This window comes from Protopterus annectens, chromosome 3.part0 (assembly GCF_019279795.1).
Source record: "Protopterus annectens isolate FY-2018-M chromosome 3.part0, PAN1.0, whole genome shotgun sequence".
Taxonomy (NCBI): domain Eukaryota; kingdom Metazoa; phylum Chordata; order Ceratodontiformes; family Protopteridae; genus Protopterus; species Protopterus annectens.
This window is the reverse complement of record NC_056731.1, coordinates 446,328,581-446,342,337: the sequence shown is the minus strand read 5'-3', so window position 1 is coordinate 446,342,337 and position 13,757 is coordinate 446,328,581. Positions and strand designations below refer to the sequence as shown.

Genomic DNA, 13,757 nt, shown 5'->3' with positions numbered 1-13,757 from the left:
TTAGTGTTTTACAGTATAATTTAAAAAAGTGTAGACAATGTCTGCCCGGGAGCTGGTGGATAAAACATATATTACTTAAACATCATGGCACCTGCGACCCACTGGGTTAATGAAGAAAAGTGCCACCACTGAGAAGTTAATGTTGAGAAAGTCAGAATGCTAGGTAAGGTAAGGTAAGAAGAGATGGCTGGAATGGAGTATCAGTAATGTAATACGAAATGGTACATTAAGAGATTCTAGACTATAGCAACGTTTTATTACATATATATATATATATATATATATATATACATATATATATATATATATATATATATATATATATATATATATATATATATATATATATATATATACACACATACACACACACAATATAAAAAGGGTACACACCCCTGTTAAAAGCCAGGTTTTTGTGATATAAAAAAAATGAGACCACAACAAATCATTTCAAAACGTTTCCCACCTTTAATGTGACCTATAACCTGCACAATTCAATTGAAAAACAAATAAAAACAAACAAATCTGTCAGGGGAAAAAATACTGGAAAAAAAAAAAAAAAAGTACAATAAGCTGGGTGCATAAGTGTGCACACCCTTAAACTAACACTTTGTTGCAGCACCTTGTGATTTAATTACAACATTCAGTCTCCTTGGGTGCACACCTGCCAATCAATTAAAGAGACTCTGATTAACCCCAAATAAATTTCAGCTGTCCTAGTAGGATTTTCCTGACATTTACTCAGTTGCCTGCTACAGCAAAAGCAATGGTTCACAGACAGCTTAAAAGCAGCAAAGGGATCTCATAGATATCAGTCAGGAGAAGGGTACAAAAAAATTTCCACAGCACTGGATATACCATGGAACACAGTGAAGACAGTCATCAAAAAGTGGAGAAAATATGGGACAAAAGTGACGTTGCAAAGAACTGGAAGTCCCTCCAAAATTGATGAAAAGACAAGATGAAAACTGGTCAGGGAGGCTACCAAGAGACCTAGAGGAATACTGAAGTAGCTGCAGGAACTTCTGGCATGTACTGGTCGTGTACTATATGTGACAACAATCTCCCGTATTCTCCTTGTGTCTGGACTATGGGACAGGGTTGCAAGATGGAAGCCTTTTCTTGCACAGAAAAACATCCAGGCCCAGCTAAAACTTGCAAAACAATACATAAAGTCTCTCAAAAGCATGTGGGAAAATGTATTATGGTCTGAGGAGACCACGGTTGAACATTTAGCCTACAACTCCAAAAGGTACGTTTGGCGCAAAAACAACACTTCACATCACCAGAAAAACACCATCCCCACAGTGAAGCATGGTGGTGGTGGCAGTATCATGCTTTGGTGTTGCTTTTCTTCAGCTGGAACTGGGGCTTTAGTCAAGGTGGAGAAAATTATGAACAATTCGAAATACCAGTCACTTTTGGCCCAAAACCCTCAGGTGTCCGCTGGAAAGCTGAAAATGAAGAAGAATTTCACCTTTCAACACAACAATGACCCTAAGCATACATCTAAATCAACAAAAAAATGGCTTCACCAGAAGAAAATTAAAGTTTTGGAATGGCCCAGACTTAAATCTAACAGAAAATCTGTGGGGTGACCTGAAGAGGGCTGTCCACAAGAGATGTCCTCGCAATCTGACAGATCTGGAGCACTTTTGCAAAGAAGAGTGGGCAAATATTGCCAAGTCAAGATGTACCATGGTGATAGACTCCTGCCCAAGAACACTGAATGCTGCAATTAAATCAAAAGGTGCTTCAACAAAGTATTCGTTTAAGGGTGTGCACACTTGTGCGACCGTCTTATTGTACTTTTTTTTAATATATTTTTTCCCTAAAGGATTTGTTTTTCAATTGAATTGTACAGGTTATAGGTCACACTAAAGGTGGGAAAAGTTTTTAAATGATTTATTGTGGTCTCATTTTTTTATATAAAAAAACCTGGCATTTCAACAGGGGTGTGTACACTTTTAATATCGTGTGTGTGCGCGTGTGTACACATGTATGTATGTATATGAAGCAATAGCAAGAAAAGGAGTAAATCAAACACTTATCTGCAACAGAAAACCTGAGCATCAAAGATAGTCCTACGTTTGTGGCAGCAAACAAGATCTGGAGGTCACTTGTTCAGCACAAGGGGGCTGTGGGTAACGGTGGGGATCTTGCACACCAGTTTCAAAGCTTGAGTGCGCGTGAAGTCGGATCTGGCAATTAAATGTGGCACAGCATGGAATTATATGAACATCACCTTATGCTCATGAATAAACAACTTGTACTTCTGTTAAGACAAGCTGATAAACTAATAAACAAAGGAAACAAATTTTCTGTCCCTTTAATAACTCAAGGAGAAAAGAAAAAACATATTTAAATTTCTGTCCCTTTAATAACTCAAGGAGGAAAGAAAAAACATATTTAAATCTCAACTGTAAAGAGGAACTGCAATGCATCTGGTACTTACCAATTCTGTAACTTGAATATTTCAAAGATTAGCTGTGCAATAAACAAACTGCATAAGTGACCCAGGTCCAAGTAAGGCTATACAGTCAGAAAACCAGGAAACCAAGACATGTCGTGTCCTTTCTTACTTTCTCACAAAAAAATAAAATAAAATGCATCTGATAAACTATTCTTATATTCACCATCAGCTTTGTTTTAAAGGATTAAGTAGACACGTCTGGCATACGGACTGACAAACAGGTTTAAATAATGAAAAATTTTGAGCTTGTCAGGATACGTATAGAGTTCCATGTATCTAGACCTTGCCATGCTCTGTCTAGTATAAACCAGCTGAATTCCAGCTCGGAGATCATCCCAGATCTGGTCCAAACCAATTTGTTTTAGACCATGCGGATTCTGGACTCTGACTGATGACATTGCTTTCTTCCCTTTGAGATGCCTCAACGCAGCACTTGTATTGTAGTTAATCTACTCATCCATCATATGAATACAATCGGGAAGTATTCCAATCAGCCAGTCTTTGTTGCGCCAGTTAAGAAACCTCACATCATCAAATGGCAGCACTATTCACACCCCAACCTGGAGAAGGGGAAAAAAGTAGAGTTAATGCCGAACAGCTAAGCACCAGATGATTACATTTGAAACAGTTAACATAAAACTCACTTATTAAAAATAATCTTAATAGGGTTATCTGACAACATACAAATACTTGCAAAGGCAAATGAATGCTACAGGAACATATCTTAATACTGTTAAGAGCTCAACATGCAAAGACAGGACTGATGCCACAGCTATTAACACTGCTCAGCATGCAAAACTTTCTCAAGCTGTTAAACCCACCCACTGCTCTAGCTTAATACTCCAGCTTCCTAACCAAGAAAAATGACGTTCCTCTACACCTTGGAGGGTGAAATACCTCCATGCAGCACAAGCACTATTCACAAAACCAGACCTAGGGCGAGTGCCTGTAAGAACTGGATATCTGAAATCATGAGCATCATCAGCAAGAAAAGATAACACAGCTCACCTCAAGGAGTGGTTGCCCTAAGTAACAGTTCTTGACAAAAGGCCAGAAGGAAAGCTTAGAGGCTGCAATCTGTAATTCTTAGCAAAGATGATCAGGGAGGACCAGGATGCAGATATGGAATCTGTAAGCACTGCAGAAGAATGCAACTTATGTGGAGACGGCACCTGCAGAATGTGCTTTAGGAGCCAGTACAGCTGTGCAAGAACTTACCATGACAGTAGATGTTCAACTGATCATTATTATAGTATTACTAACAAGTGTGCTATCCTGCCAGAGATACCATACATCTGGCCAGGATACCCAAGCCTAGGCATCTTCCTCTCACACCAAGGCTACATGGCACATATCAGACATACTGGAGTGAAGTACCTCAGGACTTTCTTTCCCCAAGACCCAAAAGCCAGCAAGACAAAAAAAAGTAAGGTAACCAAAAAGGGCACGTCAACCATAAGAAGGGAGAAAAAATGGATGCCACCTAAGTCTATAAGAGAAACCAGAAAAGTTGGGAGAAAGAAGGGTGGGATGTAATACTGCAAGAGTGATTAGTTGGACATCTAATGTTATGGTAAGACTCTTACACAACTGCAGTACATACTACTTATAGTCACTGTTGCAATATTATTAACGCGTGGGAACAGTCCCAAAGCTTTCTAAGTCTCATGGGTGGAAGAATAAGGATTTGAGCTAGAACCTTAAATTCATTATAAGATAGACCTAGTGAAACTAACTCTACAAAAGGCATCAATCTTCTATGTTTTGTGAAGGTACGTACAGAAGACCAAGTAGCAGTCTCTAAAGTAGATCTGGAGTCTAGACATGTAAAAAAAGCATCAAGGGAAACTACAGCTCTGACATAGTGTTAACCAAACCTGGAAGCTCCTTTCCATGGTGGAAATAGCAAAATGGAGATGGAATAATAGTTCCATTTGAAAACTGTTGCTTGGAGACAGGAAATCTAAACTTCGTGTACTAAAAGGAAATGAAATGTTAGTCCAAATTTCTGACAGACTTGGGCTTGTCAAATTAAAAACTAAGTTGTCTGTGAACATCTAAAGAGAGCAAAATTCTTTATTCCCTATACTGACAGGGGGGGGGGGGGGGGGGGGTGAGTGATTCCAAAGTAACTCAATGATCACCTTAGGCAAGAAAGGTGGGTGATTTCCAAGGGTAAACCTATCTTTACAGAAAACCAAAAAGGAATGAGAAGCGGTGAGTGCTTGCAGCTTTTAGAAGTCAGAGCCACCAACAGGGCAGTCTTCCAAGTATAAAAACCTGAGTGAAGAGGAAGAAGCAAACCCAAAGGGAGCAAGGGTTAGTTTTTTCTAACACACAGTTAGGATCCCAAGAAGAAGGTATAGATTTTCTAGGTGGCCTGAGGTGAAGCATGCTCTTTGAAAACTGCTTAAATTCAAAATGTTAAGATAAAAGGTGGATCAAAGAAAAGACGGGCAGAAATGGCTAAGAAACGAGCATCCATAAAACAGTAAGCCAGGCCTGAATTAATTAGCTCACACAAGTAGGAAATAAGGTCAGGTAAACCCATTAAACAAAGGTACGGATGGTTTTTGACAGCAAAAAGAAAATCTCTTCCACTGGGACACACAAGATTGTCTAGCCTTCTGGAAAGACATGCAACATGTCATCATAAACCAGGTGCTAAAATCAGATCATCCAAAGGATTAGATTCAGAGTCTGTACATAAGAATGAATGAGAAAGCCCTTTTGCTGTGTGAGCAAGTCCATCCTGTGAGGTAACTTGCGAAGATTGCCCTGGGTCAGATGACAACAAAGGGGGAACCAGTATTGTCTCAGCCAAAGGGGAGTCACCAGCAAGACTTCTGATTTGTCCTCCTTGATTTTAACAATACTGGTAAATTAGGGGCAAGGGACGGAATATGTATACAAGAATCTTCCTTTCCAGGGAAAATACATGCCATTCATTTCCAAGCCTCTGAGCAAATAAATCTGGGGAGGCGGACAGCTTTAGCTACCTGTTCTGATTGAAGGAATGAACTCTAAGGAGTACACTACCGGCAGACCATCAGCAGGAAGCTCTCTCTGTTTAACATTCATCTCTCTAAAACAGCCAGCTTTTTTGCAGCTTTCCAGATTTTTTCCCTCATATTGTTCCTCAAAAAAAAGTTTATGAGAGGCATTTAAAATGTGTCAATATTTTGGGGCTTTTGCCCAGATTTCTTGTGTTAAGAGATTGAGAGGTATGTTAACATCCATTCATAGGGGCCTACCTGGTACCTGCTCAAATCTGCCACTGAATTGCTCTCCAAGAAGAATTTAAGCTGCTACCCATACAGCATAACCTGTCTTTGCCAAGTCCCATGCAGTCATTGTAAGACTGCAAAGTGGAAGGATCTTGTTCCGTGTTGCTTGTTTATGTACCACGTAACTGTTGCATTATTTGTAAATACTCACAGTGGACCTGGAGACAGAGGTAATACAGGGATTGTAAAGTCTGAATCACCACCTTCATTTTCCTGACATTTACGTGGTCCTTCCCATCCTTTTTGACCGAATACCATAGACTTTCACTTTCTCAAAACAAGCTCCCCAAGCCAGGGCCGAAGCATCTGTGTAAAGGTCTTGGCAAGGGGGAAGGAACCAGAAAGGGCACTCCTGGACTGAGTGCATCCAGCTAATCTTTAATGGCAACAGAGGAAATGGGAAATTCAGCTAATCTTTAATGGCAACAGAGGAAATGGGAAATTCAGAAGATGGCAATGTTGCATCCACATACATTTAGAATACCAGTGATTCCTCCTCATCTGGAATTTGGCCCAAGAAATCTTTAAAATAGTTTAGGTCATAAACCCCAGTGCTGTCACAATTTCTTTTGCAGAAGTCATATCTACAGAAAGCAGAGAGTGGAAGCATTCTTTTAGGAACATCATTTCTGAAGAACAAAGATAGTTATTTGCACAGAATTTAACCTGCAACCGCGAAACACTAAATCTTGGGAGGGAACCAGACTGAATTTTTTTGAAGTTTAAGATGAGCCCCTGACAGTGAGGGAAGTTTGTGTTTTTTGATTTTTAAATACAAAGCTGAGGTCAAGAAGGAGTTTTTCGATTGTAAGAGCCTGAAGGAGCATGTTGTCTTTGCAAGGGAAATTCTGTAGTCCCTAAAACCTGCAGAAAGCTACAACTAGAGTTGGGCACTTTATGAAAACCAGACCATGGTCTGACTGGGGGGATGGGAGTCTAATTCTGTTGTACCCTGAAAAAATAACTCCTGTACAATCAGAGGGATTAAATGGAGATGGCTTGATGAAACCTGAAGAATACCTGATCTTTGTAGAACAGAAAGCCAGAACATCCTGCAACTGCTTTGAATTTAAAGAACCCAACTGTCTTTGGTAAATGACTCCCAAACTGAAAACAGAGTTAGGAAGGGCATTAGTCACAAGGCAGGTTTGGAGAAAAAGAAGTTCTGTACTTATCATAACTTTCCATCTGTGTTGTTGATCTTCATTTATCACTGATCTTTGGTACTCTGTTCCAATCCTCAGAACCAACTCGGTCGTTACCCAGCTTGCCTGAGCCAAAAACTCTAGAGCAAAGTCTCTACCCACAATACCCTTCTCCAGATTACCTCAGATCGAGTTTGCAGCTACACAAACTGAATAAAATATACGTATGGAAAGGAAGAGGCTATGTTCAAGGTCAAAACTGATAAGGTTACCAAGACAAGCATCCGATCCTCCAAGGAGTTTGAAGGAGGGGGACAGGAGGGAGGGTAGTCCATGACAAATGAAGATCAACAACAAAAATGGAACATTATGGTAAGTATATAGCTTCTTTATTGGATGTTGTCAATCTTCATTTATCCTTGACCTTTGGGACAGAGTCCCCAGCTATTTTAGACCTTGGGTGGCCCTATGGAAGGATATCCCTGAGAACTACAGTGTCAAAGGATGCTCTTCCCCTGGAGACCATATCCAATTTGTAATGAGTGATAAAAGTATGCAGAGAAGCCCAGGTTGCTGCTGCACATATTTCATCCATAGAAGCTTTGGAATGGAAAACAGCTGTCATGGTTATTGCCCTAGTAGGATGTGCTCTAACTGGCGCAGACTTGGGGGTTCTTTTATTGTAAATGAAAGAAATACACTGTCTCTTAAATCATCTTGATAAGGTGACCTTTGAAACAGATTTCCCCAGAGATGGAAGAGAGAGACAAATAACTGGTCCAATTTTCTAAATTCTTTAGTTCTGCTGTGGTAGAAACACAACTGTCTGTGTACATCCAGCAAATGGAAGCAATATTCAATTTGGAAAGAAAATAGGCAAGTCAATGGATTGATCAATATTCGTTTCTCAGATCACCTTTGGGAAAAAGGATGGGTTGGTTCTGAGTGAAACCCTATCTTTATTAAAAATCAAATATAGGGGGGTTTTGAAGATGGTGTTTGTATTTTGGAAATTCTAGTGGAGGTAATGGCTATAGGAAAAGGTGGTCTTCCATGAAATAACCAAGTGACAGGTAGCCGCAGTTCAGGATTGCAGGATCACAGTCAGATCCCAAGGAGTTAGAGGGTCTTTATACAGTGGTTTCAACCGCAAGGTGCCTTTCATAAACACTTTACAAAATCTATGGGAAATTAGCGAATGGTCTTCAAAGCCATTGTGGAAAGTGGAAATAGTTAGATGGAAACTTAATAGTAGAAGCAGAGACTCCTTGTTCGAAAAGCATAGCTAAAAACTCCCAATACCTTTTCAAATGGTGCAGAAAAGGGGTTTAGACCATTATTTTGTGCCCAAACAAAATTTTATATTTGCTGTGGTAAAGTTTCCTGGTGGAAGGTCTATGGGAAGCCAGTAAAATTTTTTGGACTGGAGAAGATAAAATTTTCTGCCTGGCGACTAACAGATTTGGAGGAGCCAAGCTGTCAGCTTGAGGCTCTGAAGACTGGGGTGCACCAGTCCCTGTGAATAAGACAGAAAACATCCGGAATTGGGTCCAGAATCCATGGACTGTGAATTAGTTCAGGTCACAGAAAAGGGAACCAGACTGAGGCCAAAATGGTGCAATGAGGTTCACCTTGCTTCTCAACTCGTTGGCTTTCTTTATGAAGGGAGGAATCAGTGGGAAGGTGGGAAAGGCATAAAGTAGACCGGAGGGCCCGCTGTAAAGGACAGCATCTCTAGGGTACTCCCCCTGCAGGGGAATTAGGGTGAAGTAGCTGCTGCCCTAATTCCCCTGCAGGGGAATTAGGGTGAAGTAGCTGCAGGGGTACTCCCCCTGCAGGGGAATTAGGGTGAAGTAGCTGCTGCCCTTTTTGTTCAGGGTAGATGCAAAGAGGTCGCTGCAAGTCTGACCCCAACAATGGAAAAATCTCCTCCGCCACACTCCGACTCAGAGACCACTTGTGAGGCAGGATAATGGACTTGCTCAACTTTGTCCACTATCACGTCAGAGTTCCCCAGGATGCGAGTTGCTATCAGAAAATGGTTGGAAGAAAATGTCCACTGTCACACTCAGAGCTTCTCAACACAGGGGGTAAGATTTGGTTCCGCCTTGCTTGTTGATGTACCAGACTAATGACATTGTCTGATTGAATCGCAATTGTTCCTAGAGGGAGGGCATTTTGGAAGGGATGGAAGTGCACCTGCCCTCAATTCTAGAATACTGATACGCAAACTGCCCTCTATCAAAGACCAAGTGCCTTAGACTGTTCTACCCAGAAAATGCTCCCCCCCACCTCATCTAGGAGGCGTCCGTGATCACTATGGCCTCAGGCTGAGAAGGAAAGTACAGCTGTGTACACTTACCATAAATGTAGATGTTCGAGTGTATTCACTGTTGCAGTCATCACATTCGGGTACACAATCAACGAAAATAAATCAAAACAGGTGCCCACCCACGGGATAATCTTCCTGGTAGCAAGTCTGGAAACAGCATCCCAGATGGCACACCTTACACCAAAAATACAAATCCCTTGCCTCAAAAATGAATTTCTTTGGTGGGCAACAGCATGCTCCCACAACAAGGGACTGCCCTTCTCCCCACACCCCGCCGCCCAGACCCTAACCACAGATACATCAGACTATGCTTGGGGTGAACACCTGGATGGCAGGTGCATACAGGGCCAATGGAGCCCACAGCAAATCCCCCTGCATATCAATCTAAAAGAGATGCTGGATGTGCATCAGCAAGCATGGAGGGTTTCATTCCTACCCTCTATGCAGGCTGGCCATGACACTTCAGCTCACAACCTCTTCCATGCAAATACACCTGCTAGCACAATGCCTACCCAGGCTCTCTCAACTTCCTGGCAGACCAATTAATTCCCCGATAGGAATGTGGAGGTAGGCCTCTTTTAGATCCACGGTGGCTAGCCAGGTTTCCTTAGACAGCATGGATAGCAGCTGCTGGAGAGTGAGCATTCTGAATTTTGGGATCTCCAGGAAGGTGTTTAGAATGGATAGATCAAGGATCGGGCGCCAGGTCCCCTCTTTTTTGGGCACCACAAAGTCTGGAGTAAAAGCCTTTGCCTATCTGTTCTGCAAGAATGTGCTCTACTGCCCTCAAAGAGAGCAGGGAATGGATTTGCTTTTGAACCTCTACCCACTGATTTGGGGGTAGATTTGGGAACCCTTTTGGGGTTGGAAGGGTGTGGAAGGAGAATCTGTATCCCTGAGACACAATGTTCAGACCCCATTGGTCCTTGGTAATGGAGGCCCAGGTGCTTGAGTGAAAGGAGTTTTCCTCCTAGAAGCAAGTGAAGGTGGGCAGAGGGGAGGTCGGGAGGAGGGGAGTCATTGTGAGTTCTTACCATAAGGGGGTGGCTTAGAACTTCCTAGTTTTGAAGTGGAGATAGTCCACTGCTTAGATCTCTGCATTCCCTGTGGCTGCTGTCTGGGGGTGGGGGGTCTGCTTCCACGGGGCCTAGGCTGGGCCTGTTTACTTGGAGGAGAAAGGACCAGTGCTTGGAATGACCATGCCTGCTGAACCTAGGGGGCTAGACCTGTAAGAAATCTAAGTGTTTGCACAGATTTTGCTTCTTCCATCTTTTTAAAGACCTCTTCTGCCTTGGTGCCAAAATAAGTTATCTTTGTGCAAGGGGGCATCCAAAAACTTAGATTTGACATGGTCTGGCAGGGGTTGTTCCTTAATCCGTCGGAGCAGAAAGCTTCGGATTCTGTCTGTGGAGAAACCAACAGAAGTCCTCTAGGTGGATGGGTCTTAGAAGGTGTGGGTATCCCCCTGGCTGCCAACAGCTAGTCTACAAGACGCACCACATTGAGTTCTGACAGGCTCCTGGTGGATCTAGTGGACACTCCAGACAGGGAGTCAGGTCGATCAATGAACGAGCTATACATCTGGCCCAGAAATGATCTATGGAAGGAGAGTATCGGGTCCGTGGTGCACGGTCAGCCGGCACTGATGTCTCAAGTTGAGACCGGTATTAATGAGGTCAAGTCCAATTTCATCGAAAAAATGCTCTGTGCCGAAGGGGCACTGGGAGCCCAAGCGGTAGGTTCCAATATCATAACAGACGAAGGTATCGAAGGCATGCCCTGAGCCATAGTGGCCACAGGTGCCGAAGTCAAAGTAGACGTAGTGGGTCTATTGTCTGTGCCTTGAGGCAGGATCGGAGCAGAAGCTGGCACCGGTATCATTGGTTTCAAAGTGCTCAGAGCCGACAAGGATGGAGCCATAGAGACAGACTTATGCTCAGAGGACAACTTGGGGACCTTTGATTTCACAGGCTTACGCTGGATCACCTGAGGGTGAGGAGGGAAAGTACAGTTTTGTACCTACCATAAAATGTAGATGTTCGAGTGCTCATACAGCTGCAGTCATTACAGATGGATTTATCCTGCCGTCAGGCAGGTCTTCGGTCAGCCGAATTCCAAAGTCTAGGTCCGGCGTCGGTTGTCGTCGCTTCTTCCCCGACATCAGTGCGACAGGGGTATAAAAGAGGCAGCCGACGCCATTTTCTTCAGTTTTTCTTGCCCCAGATGTCAGGTGCCCCCAGAAGGAAGGCAAAATATAATATTATGCAAACATGCAATGTAGATAAATCAAAAACAGTAGTTGCAAGCAAATACACTATAAAAGAATACCCAAAATAGGTTGTATGATAAAGGTATTTGTCATAAGGTCTGTCCTAAGAGGGGATGGAGGGAGGGTAATCTGGACTGCAGCTGTATGAGCACTCGAACATCTACATTTATGGTAGGTAAAAAACTGTACTATGTTCATCGTGCATACAGCTGCAGTCATTACAGATGGGTAGAATCCCAAAGCTAAGTAAGGGTGGTAGGTACTAATTGGAACTAGGAGGGGCTAGGATGCCCTGCAGGACTGCTGTGGCAAAGCCCGCTCTAGATTTTGAGTATAGTAGAAGGTGGTAGTGCTTGGAGAAAGTGTGCACTGAACTCCAAGTAGCTGCTTCCAAAATGTCCTTGGTAGGGACCCCCCTGAGGAAAGCTGCAGAGGTAGCTGTAGCCCTGGTGGAGTGGGATCTGATGTATACAGGCACAGGTTTTCCATGAAAAGAATAACAAAAGCGTATGCAGTGGGCTATCCATTTTGAAATTGTCTGTTTGGAAATAGCCTTTCCTTGAGCACCTGTAGCATAGGACACAGAGCTGCTCAGATTTCCTGAATGACTTTGTTCTGTCCAAGTAATAATGAAGTTGTCTGTGAATGTCCAAGGAATGTAGTAGCCTCTCTCCTTCGTTCTGTGGATTTGGATAAAAGGTAGGTAAATGAACAGTCCGATTCAAAGCTACACTGGATACTACCTTTGGCATGAAGGTAGGGTTGGTTCATAAGGAGACTCTGTCCTGATGGAAAATGATGAATGGTTGCACAACCATGAGGGCCTGCAACTCCAAAACCCTTCGTGCTGAGGTAATGGCCAGAAGGGAGGCTGTTTTCCATGACAAGTATTGCACCTCTGTTGAAGAAGCTGGCTCAAAGGGAGGCAGGGTCAGCTTTTCCAATACAAAGTTGAGGTCCCAAGCTGGGACCGGTGGTCTCCATGGGGGTTTTATATTTTTTGCCCCTCTGAGGAACTGCCTTAATAGAGGATGTGAGAATAAAGGGGGATCTGTATTGTATTGTGCAGAAATGGCTGAAGCGTGGATCTTGATGGAGGAGAAGGAAAGGCCACTGTTTAACATCTCGGCTAGGTACTGTAAAATTTGAGGTATATTTATTACCCAAGGATTCCGGCCCTTTTCTTGATTCCAGGTACAAAATCGTTTCCATTTGGCGGAGTATGTTTTTCTAGTAGAGGGTCTTCTAGCCTCCAAGATGACATCCTGCACCTCTTTGGAGAGGAGAGTCTGTTGGTAAATTAAGGTATTCTCCATGCAGCTAGATTTAAGGTTTTGAGCTGGCTGTGAAGGGTTTTGTAGTTGTGCTGGGACAACAAAAGAGGAACTAGAGGTAGTATCCATGGTGGTGAGTGTAACAGGCTCTTTAGGAGAGGATGCCAGTGCTGTCGTGGCCAGTCTGGAGCAATGAGAATCATGTGAGGCCTCTCTGCTCTGGCTTTTAATAGAACTTTGGTCAGTAGAGGAAGAGGTGTGAAGGCATAGACGGTCAATGTTGTCCAATTGAAGGCGAGTGCGTCCACTTTCCAGGCCTGTGGATGATAGGTCCTTGAACAGAATTTTTTCAACTGGTAATTTCTGTGGGTAGCAAATAGATCTATGTCTGGCTGTCCCCATGCCTGAGTTATCTTTGAGAAGACTTGAGGATGCAACTTCCATTCGTGTGCGTCTGTCATATTTCTGCTTAGGTTGTCTGCCAGTGTGTTTCTGAAGTATTGAGACAGTTGCCCTTGTTTGTCTGGCATGAGGTAGGCCATCTGGGTGGTTGTATTTAAGCTGTCACCCAGGAAAATTATCTGTTGAGAAGGTATTAGTTTTGATTTCTTTTTGTTCACTGTGTATCCCAGGTAGTTTAACAGTTTTATTACAAACACCAGATGCTGCAATAGAATGTCCTTGGTGTCCACTTGGATCAGGCAGTCGTCCAGATATGGGTAGATTTGTATTCCTTGTTGTCTGCAGAAGGTAATTACTGATGCCAGGCATTTCGTAAACACTCTGGGCACAGTAGATAAGCCAAAGGGCAATGCAGAGAATTGGTAATGGGTTGTACCTGCAAGAAATCTGAGGTATCTTCTGCAATCTTGTCTGATAGGGACATGCAGGTATGCCTCCTTGAGGTCCAACGTTACCAGCCAAGACTCCCTGCCCAGCATGGGAAGAAGCTACTGTAATGTAAGTATCTTGAATTT

General features: G+C 42.9%; 1 protein-coding gene across 2 annotated transcripts in view; it reads right to left on the bottom strand.

The window, feature by feature from the left end:
* The window catches only part of CUL1 (cullin 1), a 3,347,782-nt gene that overhangs the window by 3,170,320 nt on the left and 163,705 nt on the right, over positions 1–13,757 (bottom strand). For both annotated transcript variants that reach the window (XM_044064870.1, XM_044064871.1), the window contains exon 2: positions 2,732–3,033. In XM_044064870.1, coding sequence (XP_043920805.1) covers positions 2,732–2,871 — 140 coding nt within the window. In that variant the 5' untranslated portion in view covers positions 2,872–3,033. The remainder of the gene's footprint in view (positions 1–2,731; positions 3,034–13,757) is intronic.